Source organism: Galeopterus variegatus, unplaced genomic scaffold (assembly GCF_000696425.1).
Source record: "Galeopterus variegatus unplaced genomic scaffold, G_variegatus-3.0.2 Scaffold2576, whole genome shotgun sequence".
NCBI lineage: Eukaryota > Metazoa > Chordata > Mammalia > Dermoptera > Cynocephalidae > Galeopterus > Galeopterus variegatus.
The window spans coordinates 474264-494035 of NW_007728687.1; the positions used below are offsets into that span (position 1 = coordinate 474264).

Below are 19772 nucleotides of genomic sequence, written 5' to 3' on the forward strand. Positions count from 1 at the left end.
TCTGAAGTCACATCATATGTCCTGATCGAGTTTGGATGTGTTGTCCCCTCCAAAACTCATGTGGAATTTTGATCCCCAACGTGGCAGTTTGAGTCATGGGGGCAGATCCCTCATGAATGGATTAATGCTTTTCCTGGGGGAGGGAGGATTAATGAGTGAGTTCTCACTCTATTAGTTCCCACAAGAGTTGGTTGTTTAATAGACCCTGGCACCTCCCCTCTCTCTCTCTTGCTTCCTCTTGCCATGTGATCTACCTGTACCCGCTGGCTGCCTGCCACTTTTCGCCATGAGTAGAAGCAGCTTGAGGCCCGTGCCAGATGCAGCTGTCCCAGAATCAGAAGCCAAATAAACCTCTGTACTTTATAAGTTACCCAGTCTCAGGTATTTCTGTCATAGCAACACAAATAGACTACTACACCTCCCTATGCAGTTCTTCACTATATCCCATGGTACATTCCACTGAGCTCACCCAAATGGGAAACTGAAATCTGAGTGAGTAACTTATTAGAAGTGGCCCTTTCGTCAGGTATGTGCCCTGGTTTGGTTCTGTAACTTTCAGAGGAGGACTCCAATCTGATCATCTGCCCATGTGGCACCTGGATATGCCCTCAATAAACAATACTGACTTTTAAGACATCAGTCTTGGAACTTTCAACTTCTTAGTCTTGGAATTCTCTGCTGTTCAGTTACCATAACAAACTTGTGTGCAAGAAACGCTAGTCATCGAAAACTACTGAAGGACATGCAATCCATTCACTCCAAATTTTATCTTTGGGGCAAGCTAAAGAGCGACTTGCCAGACCTGCACAGTTTGGGCCCGTGTATAATTGCCTTTTCTGAACAATGCTGTAGTATTACTGCCTTGGCTTACAGTAAAAGATGTTGTGATTAGCGCTATATTAAACTTGCTGTCGTGATTATTATATGGATGTTGCTGAGGCTGCAGCCTTGAACATTATACTTGAACATTACAGTGCCCTAATTTATTGAGGAGCGATAGACGAGACTTCTCATGGGTCTCAGGACTAGGGAAAGGCATGCTCCTCTGGAGCCTCTAGTTTGCTTTAACTGTAAACTGTTAATCTTGTTACCTTATACTAGTATGTCTCCTTTGGCCATAGACGCTACTCGAAAGCTCAAAATGAAACGTGTGACCTGACTGTAGCAATTGTATAGAACATTATATTATGTACTGGATGCACTGATATTTCCTCTAGTTATCGTTATATACTTACTTTATTCCATTTGTTTATTTTTTATTATGTTTATTGCATGTATCTCTAAGGTGCCTCAAACATGTTTTGAAATAAGAAAGGTCTATAATAAAGAATAAATTTTGGGTATATATAGAAACAATATCTTAGATAGATATTTTAGTTTCAGTCACAAAAGAGCCACCCACATCTTGAACTTATAATGAACTGAAAACTTGAAACAATTTTCACAAGAATGTCTACCCTTGGAGGCACTGGGATCTGTGACTAGTTCTTGATGGGGACTGCTATACTGCTAGGTCTGTATTTGCATACCTTTTTCCTTTTCTTTTTCTTCCCCTTTCATCTGTCATGCTTCTAGCCTCTCCCACCTTTATTCAGCTCTTTCTGTGGTCCTCAAAGCCCCCTTCTCAAGCACAGCTCCAATCATATCTGCCTCCTGATTTAAAAAATAAATTCTCAAATGTTCTTTTTGCCTACAGGTAAAAGGCCAACACTTCCTCATATTTCTATGCTCAGGGCCTAACATAGGCTCGGAACATAGTAGGCAGCTGATGTACATTTGTTGAACAAACTGAATTACATTAAATAAGGTAATACATATAAGGTGTTAGTAGAGCACTTGGCACAAAGTACACAATAAATATTTATTTCTCAATCATTTTTCCTTCGCATCTGGCCTGAAGCCACTTTTCCCACCTCATTTCCCACCACTGTGGCTTTAAGCATCCCTGACTCATAATTTTATGCACATAACATACATTTCTGTGCCTATGGAACATTCCTCATGCTGTTTTTTCTTTCTACAATGCGATCTCTGCCTTAAATGCATCATTCTTGCTTAAATCTAGAGAAAAGGAGACAAACATGTACCTGAGGGTGTTGGCCCAAAGCTCTTATATAATAAATCATGCCTTTTACATTTAAATAATCTGGCTTGGACATTTCTGTCATCCTTCACCAAAAGAAACCAAACAACTTTTAGCAGCTCTATTAGAGTAATTATAATTTCGCATCCTTTTAAACTGGCAAAGCTACTTAAAACTTATTAAAACATACTTCCATTATTGATACAAGCCCTCCTTCTTTCTGGTATTCAAAATCATTAATAAAAGACAGAGCGATGGTTAAACTTTTGGAGGTGAACAGATTTTATACATGTGTACCCAGCTGTTTAGCATTTTATTTCATTATATCGCCACCTACAGGAATCTAAAATACATTTTAGAAATTTTTATAATCAAAGGAAGCATGCATGATTCATTTTATTCATCTCATGAAAACTCAGTGCAAGGCTACCGACAGCTGCAATTCTCCTAGCCACTTCCACATAATTTTCAAAATGTGAATGCCGGGAATAGTGCTGTTGATATTAATCTCAGGACAAGGAACAGAAGAGCCATCTGGACTAGGTATCTCTGGAGGAGTCTGCGGAGGAATAAACAAAGATACTCGTGCAATGTTGGATATTTCTGATTTCAGATTGGCCTTATCAACAGCCTGAACAGCAATGAAGAGATCTGTGCCATTTTCAAAAGTGATGTTTTCAGGTTTAAACGCAAAGACTTCTTCAGAGGTGGCCTCCTTCGGGATGAGATCAGTTGTATTCACTTGAAGAGAATCATCAAACTTGTCTCTGAGTTCAAGAATACTTGTACTTATTCGAATGATATATTTGTGAGCTACAAAGAGAAAAAAATAAAAAAGGATATGACTCGTAACTCTCAAATCTTAAAGAAGCTTTACAGTCTATTAGAAATTATATCACCATCTTATAAAACTCCAATGAATAAATGGAAACGATGGTCCATATTTATAAGGGTTGTATCTCTTTTACATTCTTGTCTGTATATCCTAACAAAGTAATAAATGTAAAACTGGATTGGCATGACTTTAAGCCTTGGTCAGCATTTCTGGGCATGGTGCTTGGCTAAGAAAAGAGATTATTGAATATCTACTTATTACTGTGTTATTTATAGAGTGCTTTGTACTAGTGCTTCTCAAATTTTAATGTGCATAAAAATCACCCAAGGACCTTAAAATGCAGATTCTGGCACAGTAGGTCTGGGGTCAGGCCTGAGGTTCTCCATTTCTAACAAGCATTCATGTGGTGCCCATGGTGCAGTCCACAGACCACACTCTGAAAGGGTAATCCTGTTAGGACCTGAGGTTTCTTCCAAAGGGCAGCTCTGCTCAGTAGGTATCTATGCTCTATACCCAGTCCTTCCCCAGGAGTCACTACTGAAAATGGGGTATGTTAAAGGATAGTTTGGCAAGATTTCAAAAAAAAATTAGGATTATCTTTCCTGGTTATTCCTAAAGCAGTCCAGTTTTTCAGATTTTATACCTTTTTCATTTAAACATCTCTACCTTTCATTTCAGATGAGATCAGGTACATTCAGGATGGTATGGCCATAGACTCTACCTTTCGTTTCAGAGGATGGTCAAGATCCTCCCTGCTTTCCTGCCCCCTCACCCATCACAACATGCCTGCCTGCCTCACCCCATTCTGCACCTCTGCTTGGCTGGCAAACTCCTTCATAGGGTCTACACTATGTTCAGTTACCTGTTCCATGATCATAATCATCCCCAGGAGCTGTCCAAGTTAGGTTTATGAGGTTGTCCCCTTGGATTTTTGCCTTCAGGTCAGTGATTTGGCAAGGTGGGAAGAGATCAGGTAGGGGAGCCTTTGGGACATTGGAGGCTACAAATGAACCTCCCAAGAATGCTCTGCTGAAACGCACTTGCTTGTCTTGAAAATCAGTCTCATTAATTTCAGGTCTTGGTGGATTCCATTTTATTTCACCTGCATTAAAAAAATGACTCAAAGTATGGTAAGCAACACTACTAAATGTCTATACGTCCTCCTGTTTTCTTATTGAATTGCCCTCTTTGGACTCTCCCCTTCCCGTTCTTTCATCCCAGACAAAATTTATTTTAAATGTTCAGTGACAAGACTCCAGATCAAGTTGTATCAGAAGGTGCCTTGGGTTGAATGTCCCCCCAAAACTTAATCCCCACTGTAACTGTTGAGAGTGGGAAATCCTATTATAGAAATTGAAAGGTGGGGCCTTGAAGAGATGATTAGATTGTAGGACCATGTCGTAGTGCATAGATTTAAAATGGTGGTCATGGGCATGGTTTGGAGAGCTTTAAAAGGAGAGTAAATGAGGAGGTTAGTGTCTCTCTCTGCTCCACCATTTTCTACCATATGAGACCCCTATACTGCCGAAAAGCCACCACCAAAGAAGACCCTCACCATAAGTGTTTCCTGGACTTTGGACTTCCCAGACTCTGAAACTGTAAGCAATAAATTTTGTTTTCTTTATAAATTAACTAGTTCTGTGTATTTTGTTATAACCTACAGAAACATACTAATACAGATGGGCAAAAAGCAGTGAATCATAGTTCTTTATCTCACAGATATTTCCTGGATATTTGGTGGAATAACTTTTTGGAATTTATTTTTATATCATTTGTCCAGGAATTATTTCTTTTCCCATCTTTTCACATATCCTGATCTTACCCTTCCACAAGGTCAGTTTAAATACCACCTCTGGGGCCGGCCCGGTGGCGCACTGGAGAGTGCGCCGCTTGAGAGCGCGACGGTGCTCCCACTGAGGGTTCGGATCCCATGTGGAGACCGGTTCCCGCTCACTGGCTGAGCGCGGTGCGGGCGCAACACCGAGGGTTGCGATCCCGTTACCGGTCAGTAAAAAAGACAAAAAGGAAAAAAAAATAAATAAATAAAAATAAATACCACCTCTGTTTTAAACCTCAGGCTGCCTCAAGAAATCTCTTCCACCTAGATAATACTGTGGATTTCATTATCTTTCCTACTTATTTGGCATTAAGTCATCTGGGCCTTTAAGAATACTTGATTGTTTATTCTATACATTCTTCTTTCACTTTCTTCACATTCATGTTTTGTCTTTCTTATTAGATTGCAGTTTTTCATGAAATGTTTTATGTTAGGGGTTCCAAAATTTTATGATTTTGAAGGACTCCTGATTTTTTTAATGAATGTGTGGGAACCTAGTTCTTGTAGCAATCCCACATTTTGTTGAAAGGTTGTATAAAATAATCCTGGAATTCAAAAAATGCCCTGTCCTACTCAACCGGTGGGGTTCTCAGATTATCTTTTCAATAAAAATATTCTATTATATCTTAACATGAGTTGCTCAGAATTTGCTTTTTTAATAAACTCTACTTGTTTAGCCCTCAAATATTTTATCATAAAGACAGATTAATCATCATACCCATTAACCTGGTCTTGGGCAAAGATGAAGTGAACACTTTGGCAGGTTCAGGATTAGTATTTGATTCACAAGTAGAGATAGTCCCTTTTGGTATCAAGGCTCATCAAGGGATACAGAAAAGAGTATGGCTTCCTAATGCTAAACCAGACATGATCAGTATTAGTTATATGAACCAATAACCTCTCAAGCCTCTGTTTCCCCACCTGTAAAAAGGGATACTTAGGAAAATGAAATGTTTTTTGGTTTTTTGTTTTTGTTTTTGTTTTTTTTTATTAAGCTGGCTGACATGGGGAACCAAACCCTTGACGTTGGTGTTACAAGGCCACACTCTAACCAACTGAGCTAACTGCCCAGCTCAGGAAAATAAAATGTACTAATGTAAGTAAAATACTGTGATAAGGCTAGACACAGCCACTAAACCAGTCCCCTTCTACCTTCTTCCCCTAACTCAAAAAGCAGTGGTGTTTTTTAATGCATTTTTTCCTATGATCACCTTTGCATGAGGGGACACCACGTGTCTCAGAATGCTCCCCTTACTAAGCACACACCCGAGTAAAGAGGACAGTTGGAAGCAGTCTACACAGGACAGAGTGGAGACTGATGGAAAACAAGTCCTGGAAACCACCAGGACTCAGCAAAGTGTTTGTGACCAAGAGTGGTGTGGGACTCTTTCATGGACATAATTTTCCTACCTGCCTACATGCAGGCTCAGTGTGCTGACTGGTATTAGGTTTGCCTGCTATTTTGCTTGGTCTGAGCAGGAAGAAAGAGGAGGAAAGGGAGACAGTGGGCTTATAATAATGATGTTGATGTAGATAATAAGCCCTAAATTATTATATTTTTATTCTGTGGAAATGCTAATACCAGTGAAAAGAGCTTCATTTAAAAATGAAGTTTATTTAAAAAATAACAAAACATTTACTGAACACTTACTATTTGCCAGCAACAGCTTATTAGATGCATTTACTTTTTTATTTCTTGTTTATTTCTCAAAACTGTAGTATGAGATAGTTACCATTATTATTCCTATTTTCCAGCTGAGGAAAGCGAAGCACAAAGAGATTATCCAAAATACTTTATTTGATAGAGTGCTGGGCTTTGAACTGAAGCAGTCAGAAGCTATGTACTGTCAAGTGGTTTTCAACTGGGAGCTATTTTGCCCACCTAGGAGACAGTAGATGATGTACAGAAACATTTTGGATTGTCATGACAGGAGGGCTGCTATTGATATCCTGTGGGTAGAGGTTAGAGATTCTACTAAACATACTACAATGCACAGGACAGGCTTCCACATTAAGGGATTATCTGGCCCCAAATGCTGATAGTACCAGGGTTGAGAAACCCTGATTTAATCATGTGCCATTGTGCCCCACAGGCTTAATGGTTTCCTCTCGATCCCAAACCTTTTAGGTGTGTTACTACAGATTACTCACCATTTTCAATCCAGCCAGGTATGTATAGGGCTCCATTCTGCTGTGGTATCACTCCACTTCTGGCTGTGTTAATTACTCCCAGAACCCACACTTTGACACTGTATCTACCATTGGTATCATAAGCTGTGAAATACCTTGAGTAGACACCATCATCCTTAGTAACATCAGCACCTTGACAGGGAAATGAAAGAATTAATGGATGTCCTGAAGGTAATTGGGCATTTGTATATTTCCAACTCATGTGGGTTAAAATTTTTCAAAGCAAAGAGAAATTAGGTATTATCTCCAAGAGACCTTAAGATTTGACTGTGCTAAGTATGAGGCCTACTTCTTCTTTTACCACTTTGTGTGTGTGTGTGTGTGTGTGTGTGGTTTTGTATGTGTACATCTTGTTCTCCTAGATTGCTCTTTCTGTTTGAAATCAGAGAGCATGTCATGTGTCCCCGTTACACCAACATCACACAAGGTAACTACTCAACATGTATCTGCTGAACTGAATTGAATTGTTATATGATTATTTAATAAAATTCAGGACTTCTCCCTAGGGTAGATTTAGGTAGGAAATTCATTTGCAGAATGTTCTGATAAGGCTACTTGCATCACAGTAAGCAGACATGTTCCTTCTAAAACAAATGTAGAATTCTCTTTCTCTTTCTTTATGACAGATTTCTTAAATGTAAGAATAATGGGCAAAATTTTCACTTTGGGGGCAAGCTAGTATAGAAAAAGGAATCATAGAACTGTGCTCAAATCCATCTCTGCTGCTTTCTAAATGCGAAAGTCTGAGTTTCTTCACCTGTAATGTAGAAATAATATCTCAAAAGTGTGTGGTAAAGATCAAAACAAAGATATCTCTCTCTATATATATATATATCTTTGTATATATGTTTTTGTGTATATATTTTTTGTATGAGAGTATTGCAAAAAGTTCGTGGAAAAAATAGAACTGAAAGATAATATGAATCTTTCCATGAACTTTTTGCAGTACCCTCATGTATATATACGTATATATGTGTATGTGCGTCTCTATCCACACAAAGCACCTAACACAAAATAGCTATTCATTTTCTTCCTTTGCTTTTTTGGGAGGTGTAGAATAGCCTCTGACAATTCCCTGGAGTCTCTGAGTCTATTGAGCTTTAGCCACTAGTGCATTTCAGGCTTTGCAGAAGTTAAAGGTGGGCCCTTCTTCATGGTTTCCAACATTTTGAAATATAGGAAGTGTGAGGAAGCAGAGAACTCTCACAACCAGACCCCCAGTGCTGGGCTCCCTGCTTCTAACTGTCCTCATCAGACCATGCCCTCCTGCCATTTCCTGGTTGCTTCTTGGAAAAAGAAAGATATTTTCCAATTTCTTGGGTGGTTACCTGCTCCATTGTCCAGTAACTCCAAGGTAACTGTTTTTCCACTCACTGATTCAATTAGGGCTGTAACACTGGCCCTGAGAATCGGCAAGGCTCCTTGGCGAATATTTGCATAAACTATCATAGGGCTGGGAAATTTTCCTGTGTCCTTGTTCATTTTGGAGGTCACTGTAATTGGAGGGAGGGTAGCACTTGATGCGCGGGAGGTGACAGTCAAAGTCAGGGTTTGTGAGCTTGTTTGCAGACTGTATTTCCAAATGCCAACCTGACCAAAACAAATGGAGACATTTCCAGTTAATAACTTCAGGTGACACAGACCTGGCTTCAATGTTCCCTATAGGAAAAGCCTATCTGGTACAAGAACGTTGCAAGCATCTGTAGGAAGATGTGGGCGCCTTTGATTCTTTGTCAGCCAAGGGAATCATCAGTGGGTTTGGACTAACCACATGGTTTCCACTGTCAAGAAAATTCTAGTTGGGGAAAATGAAGTCTGTGTCTTTCTCATTGCCTTGGTTTTTCAAGAGACAGGTTCCTGAGGTACAGAAAATTGTTTCCATAATTCTGAAGCTTCGAGGATTATTTTTCAATCTTGACTGCTATGTAATTTGAAGTTTCTCCCTTTAGTTCCTGGGCAAAAATCACCAATTTTCTTTCCCTTGACTTCCTATTGGGTGATTTTCACTGGATGGAGATGTTTCCTTGTGCTCTCTTTGATTCAATACTGACTTTTCTTTTAGCAACCACCAACATTTGAAAAGCTACAGTTATTCTGTAAAAACTTTATTTTACCTTATCAAATTGTGAGAAGGAAAAAAGTTGACTCCATACCTCGGCAGTGCCTGGGATCTGGAGGTAGGCCATTTTGGTGTTTGTGTCCACTAAAAAGCCATCTTGTCTCTTTCCACTGGGATCCCAGAGAAGAATCTGAGGAGGCTGTGTTGTCCAGGTAACAAGAAACAACGTGTCCTTTCCCACAGTGCTGTCCACAATCACTGTGCCGTTCATCCACTGACTGTTCTGGAGGGTCAACCCCTTACTCTCAAGCTGTTAAGAAAAACAACTCTTTACTTTCTGGAGAATACATCACCCATCATGTGGTCTTTTTCGTTCCACCTCTGACCCCCAAGTGCCTCATTAAAAAGCTTTCAGTGATGCTTGAGTCCTTGGTTTGGTGTTCAGGACCTATTATGAGCTAGTTCTAAATTACCTTTCCAGCCTTAGCTTCCACAATATTCCTTCCTCCACGCAAACAAGACCACTTCCCCAGATGATCCCTAGGAATTCCTGACTCTATGACTTTATCATTCTCTGATTTTCCTGGAAGTCTTTACATTCTTCTCCATTTGTGTTTTACTCCTCCTTCAAAGTTCAATTCAAATATCCCTTTCTCTGTGAAGCTTTCTCTGATGTCCATCACACTCATCAGTTGTAAATAATCTCTCTTTCCTGTGAACTCTCATAGGATTTTATTTCTCAGTCCTTCGACATTCCTCACATTGTGCATTACTTTATACTTATTGGTATACACAGCTCATCTCATTCACTAGACTATAAAAAAAACTGAAGGGGACTTACTGTGACTTACTTTTTACCTACATATGGATTGTTTGAATTACCTAATTGCTAGGTCAAGCATTATTGCAGTCTCTGTGAAGATAAATGAAATAAGCCAGTGTCTGGTTTGCTGTTTGGGGTAGAATGAAGGAGCTACAGAGCAGGGATTGAGGTAGGGAAGGATTAACAAGGCTCTTGTAGAAAGTGTGATTTTGAGGATTATCTCATAGGGAGTTACTAACATCCCTAAATAGGTCCCTATTAGAAGATAAGTGGCCTGGTCATGGAGGCAGATTTTCTAGTTTCACAGGTAGATTATGATGTTGGATGTGGAGACAGTGAAGGTCTGTATGGCAGGTTAGTAAATGGGTCTTGCTCATTTCTCTACCTCTCTTCCTGTTAGGTTTCTTAAATACAAAAATAATGGGCAGAAACTGCCTGACTGTGAACTTGTCCTTTCATCCTTTTAATTACTTTTCAAAGACTCATTCTTCCCTTTTCCAAACCAGGCCCTTAAGTTTAATTTTCTAAATCTGAACTAGAATAACCCAGATGAGTATAATTGCTACCTGCCTAGATTGAACAAATGCTACATCAATAGACTAGAAAGCCTATTGTTTTAAACTCTGTCATCATTAGGCTTCGATGTTACAATATTCCTTTACCTTTATCCAAACTTTCATAGTAAAAGTTGTAATTCACAGCAGTGTGAGTGCCGATTGTTATTCTGTCTAGTTTAAAAATTCACGTGAGTAATTTCTGCAACTACTGGAAAAGATCATTTTGAAATACACTTGTCCATCTTTTAAGTAGTCCCAATACTTTTGAAAGACAATTTGGTGTTTCTGAAATTTTAGAACCAGATTGGCCCATGGAGGTTTTCTGGTTTATACCTGGTGGAGAAATGAAGCCCAGAGAGGTGATGTTCTTTGCCAATGGTCACAGAGTTAATGGCAGAACCAAGACTAAGATCTAGGTGTCTGGACTGACACCACGGGCTTTTCGTAGTACAAAGTGCTTTCCACCCATTATATAAAAATCTTGGCAAACATCGGGGATTTGAGGTAATGGAAAAATAGAGCAAGTAATCCCTGAACCCTTGTCCCGGAAAATTTGTAATTGAGATGATCTACTCTGAAGAAAATCCAGAGCCAATTATGTTGCTATTGGGGCATGTTAACAGATGTTAGAAAAGAACTCTTGAACCTATTACATTTTAGGTGGCTGGTTTCTATGAAGAAGTCATTTAGTGTTGTTTCCAAACAAGTAAACACTAATTGCTGTGTTTAAATGATCTAAAATCAGGATAAACCCTCTATTTTAATTCACTACTAGAAGAATGTGGAACTTAAAAATTTTAACTATTAAATTATCTGTCTTGGTTATGGTTATGTATAAACATGAAAAATAAAAGGGTAAGAAGTCCAACCTGGATGGAGCTCTGAGAGACAGCTCCATTTCCTGACGAAAGGGCCCCAAAAGCATCAATGAGGCCGTTGTTCTGAGCGTGATCTGAAGCATATGTCTGTAAACCTCCTAAAATGCAATTACATTGTCAGAAGTTGTTTTCCTGAAAGCAAGTATTTGGAACATTTTAGCTGTTGTTAAGATAGCAGAATACACAAAATAAATATCCATTGTGTTATTAAAGAATAAAGTAGATCAACATCAGACAGGTGCCCAGATTAACTCAGGAGTTGATACTAATTTTTTAATTCTAATAAATAACAGCTTCAGCAATATCTAAGTCATCTGGCTACTTCACCTATCTGCAAAGCGGCCATGAATCTCTGACAAGCCAAAATTAGTATCATAAAACCTACATTTTAAAGGCTATGTGCTTTCACATGAGAGCATCCATAAAGCTGCCTTCCATGCCTATTAATTTACTCATTTCTTTTAAATTTATTAACTTAAGACGTAATTCTAACAAACTTGGCTTGAGAGTTTTCTTCTAAATCAGAAAAAACATGTATGTGACAACAGCAAGAAATAACAAAGTGATAGTTATAGAAAAGTATAATATATAGTAAAAATAAGATTATATACCAGGCCTGGCAGTCTGGGCTATTTAGAACAGGTATAACTAAGATGGTTGATATGAATGCACTTTTAAACTATTAAAACGTCATCCAATTTAAGGAAAGTGTTTCAGTAATGCTGCTGATGCACCACCAGTATCCTCTTATCTAGGCAAGAGTATCTCTCCCCAGCTGCTCTAAGTTTTGGCCGCTAATGGCTTAAAGCTAGCTCCTTTTCCAGAGAATTACCTTCCTATAAGGGGTCACCCTACCTAAAGAGGCTCTCCCCTCTGCCCTGCCCTGACAGTCCATGGCCAGTGACTGATGGATACAGCAGTAAAAGGGCCAGCCCTCTTGCCTCAGGTGGGACCAAGTGTGTGATGCAGTTCTCCATCCAGAGCCCCCTGTGGGGTCACACTTCAGCTAGACTCTAAGTTGGCATCTGTGCGTAGCTCCTTCCCCTGCCCTATCCCTCTCTCCCTCCTTTTCTCCTGAGAGCTCTCCCTCTGTAAATTACATGCATCCACATCCCTCCCTTAGGCTCTGATTCTAGGAAACCCAGCCCAAGACAGGTAATATTAGGATCAAAAAATCCTGTCCTTGTAGCTGCCTCAGGAGGCAGCTCGGTATAATAATTGATATCCATAATACTGTCCCTAAGTAAAAAAGAAAGAAAGAAAGAAAATTGTCCTCACCTACTTTGCTAAGACAGCCTGGGACATATGGGATCTATGTTAACCATTTGTCTGTGTATGGGAATTAGATGCACAACAGGTACATTAATGTTTTATGGAGAAATTGCATTGCATTATACACATTTTTGGAGTGACCTTCTGCATTGTTCACCATGCCCTTTGCCCTTCCCCTGCTACTCTTTCCTCTCCTACTCGGACTCTTCATCCCCAGGAAAATTTAAAGCTCGCTTCTTTACGCCTTACTGTACTTTCTGTTGCTAACGTAGCACTTGTGTCAGGGTATTATGTACTTAGTGGCTTGTCATCTACCTCCTCTGGGTCTCTCGGCCAGCTGCCAACTGGAAGTGAGTTGGCAACCTATTAGATCCCCTCCAGTTCTCATAAGGTGCCTAGGAAGAGATCCCTGAGTCCTCACAAGGGTGCTGTGCTAGTCCCATCTTCTCCACACTGCCTTAGTCCTGAAACCAAGGCCTTAAAAAAATGGGTGGAGTCAGTTCTAATGGCTGTTTGGGGATAAGGGCAGCTAGTTGGCCAAGAGGATTACCTCTATCTCTCCCCACCTTACCCCCACTCCCCTGTCCTCTGGAGCCCACAGTCAGTGGGAGAGACAATACAGTGGGTCTCAGCAGACCATCCCTCACCGGTCATTTTGGACAGTTCCTCTAGTTCTCCAGCCGCCGTGGACCCCAGGGCGACTGTGTGGATGATAACCTTCCTTTCTTTTACCTCCTTAAAGCACCCACTTATAGTCTTGTCCTCTCCATCGGTCAGCAGCACGATTTCTGATCCATCTGTTGGGTATTTCTTCTTAATCACCTAAGGTCATAATTCAGAGCATGAGTTATCCAGACTCAGGGTGGCCACAATGTTTGTGAAAACTGCACTTATAAGGAATGAGAAGAGATATTCCAGAGGGAATAAACAAAAGTGTCTGAGAATGGGCAAATACCTGTCTGTCTTGAAATGATTTAATTTTAAACCAGCAATATTCATGGAACTTGAAAACGGTCTTTTCTCTTTGCTAGCCTGCTGCTGGGAGGGGTGCTGTGGGGTGCAGTTCTGGAATGAACAGCAGTGCAAAGCAGCAGAGAAGGTTTTCCCAGTTACCTTCACATGATCTCTCCTTCACAGGCTCTAAGAGGTTCCAAGATGCCTTCAGGAACCATCTTTACTTAATGGGGATTATATTGGGGAGATATGACAAACAGGGCAGGTTTTAGCTTGTATGACATTCCCTAGTCTGACCATACCCACTATTTATGGCTGGCATTGGTTCTGATCGGTCACTGCCCAGGTCACATGAGTTCTTAAAATTTTTAATATCCCTTCTGATTAAGCAAAATATTTTGTTCCTATTAACCCCCAGTTCCTAGTTGTTCTATGCTAACTGTGTCTCAGCTATTTCTGGTAGAATCAGATTATACTTTCTTATGCGGTATAGAGAGGATACTTCTGCCTGTGTTGAATAAGACTATGATGGAAAGAAAATTATATAAAAGAATCGTGTTACTTAAGAAGAGGAAAGCAAGAGGCTACTCTTTCTCTAAAAAGAGCAGATGGAGAGACCCAGAAGCAGGGAAAACAAGCAAACAAGCCTAAATAACCTTTCCTCTCTACCAGAATCTTAGAAAGGGAAGGCGCCATAAGAAGGTTGAAAGGAAAGCAGAGGGCAGAGGAGACTTCCAGCCCACTCCCCATTTGAATTCTGAGAGTAGGCTCCACATGCCTTTGGCAACATAACACAGCAGGGCTGTGACTGCTGATTTGTAAAGGAGCCCAGAGCCCAGGAGCCTGTCATCTGTGGTTGTGACCTTGCCCTGACCAAGCTGCAGAGGCTGAGAGGCCAGAGAAAGGGCCCAATTTGGATTCCCTTGTCTCACTCTCCATAACTGCTGTGTGTTATAGAAAACAGGCAGAAGTTCCCACATACCCCAGTGGGGAGCAGAAGGCAGCTGAGTTGACAGTCAGCAGGTGAGAGAACAGGTCATCCTGCTGTAGAGGCTGAGGAGTGTACAGCCTGGCCAGAGGTCTACTGGAGGACATGAGGGTGCTCAGGGCTCTGCCCAGCGCTGAGAGCCAGGGTGGAGCTGAGTCATTCAGGGACCACTGGGCCCTGATCAAGGCAAGAGAACAAGCTGAAGTTCTATGGCTGCAGCAGACAGCACTACAAGGAGCCCCAAACAGGCCTGACCAGAGTCCTACAGCAGGGCCCAGCAGTCTTGAGGACACCGCAAGATCCAAGGCCCTCTGCCGCAGAACTCTGAAGCTCCTCCCACTCCACACCCAGTCTCCACTGGGGAGGAAGGGAATTGTAAATTCCAGTCACATCTTTCACACGCTCTCCCACCCATCTGAATGGAAACGCAGAACCGGTTCTCTCTTCACCAGCACGCCATCTGGCATTAGTCATCTCCCTTGGGGATTTGCATGGCAGGAGTTCAATGCAGCACATCACTGATTTCATTGTCAGTTTTTCTCCCTGGTTTGCTTCTTTAATCAAAGCTTGGATGGGTGGCAGAGGCAATAGAACCCAGATGCATACAAGTTTCTGGAGAACAGTTTTGCGGCTGAGCGTGTATGCAATAGAAATCACTTTTAGGGAACTGACCTTCAAGGTAATAAAAGGGCCAGAGGGACAGACAGCATCTGAGGAAATGGTTGAGTCCAGTGTCCACATCAGACAGCTGGAAACTACATGTTCCTTCTACCACTTGGGAAGCAGGAACAGCCCCACTGACATGTGTTGTGCCCAAGAAGCAGGTAGAGGGCAGACCTGCCCAGGACGCTGCAAGGTTCTGAGACCTTAGGCCAGCCAGCCTCTTTCAGCCTCCTATTTGTCCTTTTCCCGTGGCTAAACAGCCTCTAAATGAATATAGAATATTGTATTCTATCTTTGGAGCAATTAAGCACCAGGTGTTATTAGTACATCAAATAGCGCATTCAATTTTACTTACTAAGAACCTCCTGTGTAAGTGATATTGTGCCAGCAGCCTGGAAGGTAAAAGATAAAAAGATAGTCCTATCCCTAAAGAAGTTTTGCATGATTGAAACACATGATTAGAATATAAGACAGCAAAGTCTAGAAGTTATGAGATTTTTTTCTCTTAGAGTCACAGGATTCAGAAAGAGAGATTCTACACAGTTGAAAGGACCAGGAAAGACGTCAAGAAATAGGTGGTGTCTCTGATGAGTCTTTGAAGAATGAGTGTGATTTGAGGTGCAAAGAAGGGAAGAGAAAGTATTAGCCTGGCAAAGGTGTGGCAAAGGACAGGTGAGTCAAGAGAGTCCCTGGCGCTGAGGCCTGGGAAAGAAGGTAGGGGCTTTATCATGAAAGATCTTAAATATTGGATAGAGGAATTTTTACTTAATTCTGTTGAAAATGGGGAGACATTGATATCTGAGTAGAGGGATGATATGATTGGATGGTCAGATAAGATCTTTAGATATGACTCCAATAGAATCACAGTTACAGTTCCTAAGGCCTCCTGCTTCAATGAATAAGCGATTTGCTTTCCCAAAGGGAGATCCAATATACCCAGAAGTTTGGAGTATTCAGCCTTCTCAAAGTTTAACTGTACTCATCGCTCTTTTCTTTTTCCCATAGAAGGTACCGTTACACCCTTGGTTACCTTTTCTTCACAGCACTCATTACAGCTCATGAATATACACTGATTTGTGTTACTATGGGGTTAATGTGTCTTCCCGAATAAGACGATAAGCTCCTCAACAGGAGGTGCAGTGTATGTTTGGCACTCTTGGTATTCTCAGTGCCTAGCACAGTGCCCAGCATGTAGAAAGCACACCAAGAATATTTAGAATGCAGGCATGCATGCAGAAAAGCATGAATACAAAGATGCAGAAAAGCACGAAAGCATGGATGAATTAGTTAATAATCGCTCTGGAGGCCTGTGCTTTGCATCAGTTGAACCATTGCTCTGCCCTTGGTTATATAATTCAGTCAGACACTAGGCATGCACGGAAACACTGGAAATAGAGATTTCTTAGGAAACATTAATTACAAACATTGACAAACTACAATAGGGGAAGATGTCTCACAGTAAATGCCAATCGAAGCCCGGAGCAGATGGATGTCCCTCCTGCAGCCACTGTGGGTAGCCTTCTGGTGAGCGTGTCCCTGTCAGTGCCACCATTTATCTGTATGAGTTCACTTTGTACATGGGCAGCACTGTCGAATGTTACCATCCCAACCCAGGTCCCCTGCTCAACCGTCTGCAGCAGGAAAAGTTTGCCTGCTTGATTCAGTCGATTAAGGCGGTCACCAGTCTGAATGGAGAAACAGAATAAAAGTAGTCAGGTTGGCTGTAGATGGTCAGACTAACACCAGACAAGCTAGAGGGAATTTGGAAGCTGCTGCCTCAATGTGGACTGAATGACAGCAAGCTTACTCGAAGCATAGCCCTATGAAGGAAAATTTCTTAGCATCTTTGGGTAAAATTCTAGGGCCTCTTCCATAAATAGTAAAAGATAAAGCCAGATTATACAATTATTAAAATTCAGTGATTTCCTAGTAGTTCTAGTTAAGTCCTCTATAGGACTATAGACCTGTAGACCTATATCTTGTCATTGAAAATATTGTCATAAAAAATGTTAAGCTTAAGTAATTCAGCAGATCTTGGCTCATAAATTGAAAACTAATTTAATTTGGCAAATGATATAGTTGATGCTGAGTCTTTGTTGAATAAAGTTAAGGGGGAGTTTTTGATGGGATGTTGTAACTGTTTTGACCCTCAGGTTGTGTTTATCCCCAACCAGTTCCAAGTTGTGGTCCAGAGCATATCGTACTCATATCTGTGACCAGCATCCAGAAGACCAAGGCTCGTTGACCTTACCTTCATGCTTCCAGACTTATCAAGGACTAAACACACAATTCTTTGTCCAATCTGCAGCAATGAGAAGGTCGGCTTTGGTGGCTGCGTCTTCATAGGAGTGGTTTTCTTAAAGTCCTCAGAATCACGGATCACTTCCCATGTGCTTCGGAGATTGCATCTTTGGTTTTGCAGGTTCGGGGCTTCTTTATTGTGGTTTTGTTCCGTACAAAATTCAACCACCTGAAATTGTCAAAAAAAGTGATATAGATAATGGTAAACTATTTGTTAAAATCTTTAATAATTTGATTAAAATATTTTAAATCTGTATTTAAAATATTTTAATTCCCTGCCCTTCTCCCCAGTGTGTCCTGCTAACCCTTATCTTATCTCAATCCCACAATCCCTGCAGAGCACGGCCGGGGAAAATCACAGAGTCGTAATTCGGAGTTTCTGCCTCAAGCCATGTCTTCAACCTCACTGGACCCTTAGTGCTCTTTAGCAATCCATTTACCTGCTCCAGGCTTCCTTCCTCCTTAAATTAGCCATTTCAAGCTATTCCCATACTCTTCAGCCCCCCTCTTCAGCATTCCTCTCCTGGTACCATCTGGTCTTTCCATCCTTTCACCACCAAACTCCCCTTCCTTATTTCCCACTCACTTACCAACACTCCACATTCCAACCCTTCACACCCAACGTTCCAGCTCTCTCCAAAATCCTCTTGGATGAACACAGGGTTCTCAAACTCCATTTGTTCATAATCGAACTTGTCACCTTCCTCCAACTCTGCTCCTCCTCATACATTTCCTGCCTTGATGTCACCGCTATGAACCCAGTGACCCAAATAAGGAAACCAGGCATTTTCCTACCTTCTTCCTTCTACAAAACAACCAGGATCAATACTTTTCACCATCTCTCCAGTTCATCATCTTTTCTCCCTCTCCAGTGACATCTCCATCGTACAAGCCTTCATGGCTCCTCCCTCAGACTACTGCTGTCTCCTGACTTTTCCGTCTTGCTTCCTCTCCAATTGGTCCATTTCACAGATGCCAGAGGGGTCTTCCCTCCCACTCTCCTACTTAAGACCCTTTGGTAGCTCAAGATTGCTCACATGCTACAATCTCCATTCATTCACATAGCAAACAGCCATCTCCGTGGTTTGGATTTTTGCTTCACTGTCCATCTTCATTCTGGCTCTGCATATTAAGTCTCTGTTTTTCCCCACTGTAGCCTGTAAGTTCCCAAACTCACCAGACTTTATGCTGATGATACCCACTTGGTCAACAAATTCCTCCTCCTCATCTTCTGCATTGTGAACTCTACCTTCATGTTTCAGCCAAAAGGTCATTTCCAAAATGTCTTCTCATTTCCCACCCTTCTGTCAGAGAATTTCCACTCCACCCTTTGCAGCCTCTCTGTACCCTGTAGAAACTTCAGTAAAGCCCCTTTAATGTTGTAATGCACTTATTGGGCTGTCTATCCATCTATGGCACAGATCTGTCTAATTAAAGTTTGTTTCCTCAAAATTTAGCCCAGTATCTGACACATAATTAAAAACTCAATATAAGTTTTTGCTTTCTAAAGAATGTTAACCTCCTTGCACTTCAGTTTTTAAATCTACAAAATGACAATACTTATTATGCAAGAATTACATGAGAATACATGCAAATAGGATTAGTACTAACACAGCCAATAAATGATAGTTTGTTTCCTTTTCTTAATATTTATACCCCGAGCATTTGAGAGATAAAAAAAGGAGGCACAGTGTACAAAAGAGGAATAACCTAGTTCCTTCTTTCAGTGTCTACTAATAATTGTATTATAGTAATCATTATCTGTAAAGCACTTATTTTTCTCTATATTTGCATTTTCAGGTCATTTTCTTTGGCAGTGTTTCCATATTATCAGTATGGCTACTTTTCAGGAAGGGAACCTGAAAAACTCGATTCTGAAAGGAAAACATAATAGTATGTAACAGACTGGAAGATAAGAGGGATTCCTCAATAAAGTCAGTTAACTGATGTGTTTAAACTTATTTTGTGCAAATTTGCCGATCTATATATTTAGTTTCAATATGGATAATTAGTTGAGTTCATTTTATAACCACTTGGTCATTTTAAAAAAATAGGAAGTATTTTTAAACTATGTAAAGCTATTAAAACTATGTACAAACTCTCTAAGGGTACGGGCACTCTTAAAAAGAAGGAAATTTTCAATTAACAATGAAAAGCAAATATACAGGCTGAAAAGAGCTCTCCAAAAGTTAAATTAAGGGCTACTGATTATGTCTTCATTAACTAACAAAAAGAATTGCCTAATTCCCCTGGGTAGATTTCTTATTTAACTACAACGTTTTGTGTTATGCCTGTATGTGAAGTAATTGCAAGCACTTAAACTAAAAGCTAG

At 40.7% G+C, this 19772-nt stretch overlaps 1 protein-coding gene across 1 annotated transcript in view; it reads right to left on the reverse strand.

The window, feature by feature from the left end:
* Nucleotides 1-2450: 2450 nt before the first annotated feature.
* LOC103598348 (calcium-activated chloride channel regulator 1-like) overlaps nt 2451-19772 on the reverse strand; it is a 19552-nt gene continuing 2230 nt past the window's right edge. The window contains exons 2-10 of the mRNA XM_008582345.1: nt 17391-17609; nt 16597-16824; nt 13182-13356; nt 11254-11360; nt 9099-9314; nt 8274-8535; nt 6907-7077; nt 3781-4020; nt 2451-2896 (exon numbers count right to left, since the gene is read on the reverse strand). Coding sequence (XP_008580567.1) covers nt 2499-2896; nt 3781-4020; nt 6907-7077; nt 8274-8535; nt 9099-9314; nt 11254-11360; nt 13182-13356; nt 16597-16824; nt 17391-17609 — 2016 coding nt within the window. The 3' untranslated portion in view covers nt 2451-2498. The remainder of the gene's footprint in view (nt 2897-3780; nt 4021-6906; nt 7078-8273; nt 8536-9098; nt 9315-11253; nt 11361-13181; nt 13357-16596; nt 16825-17390; nt 17610-19772) is intronic.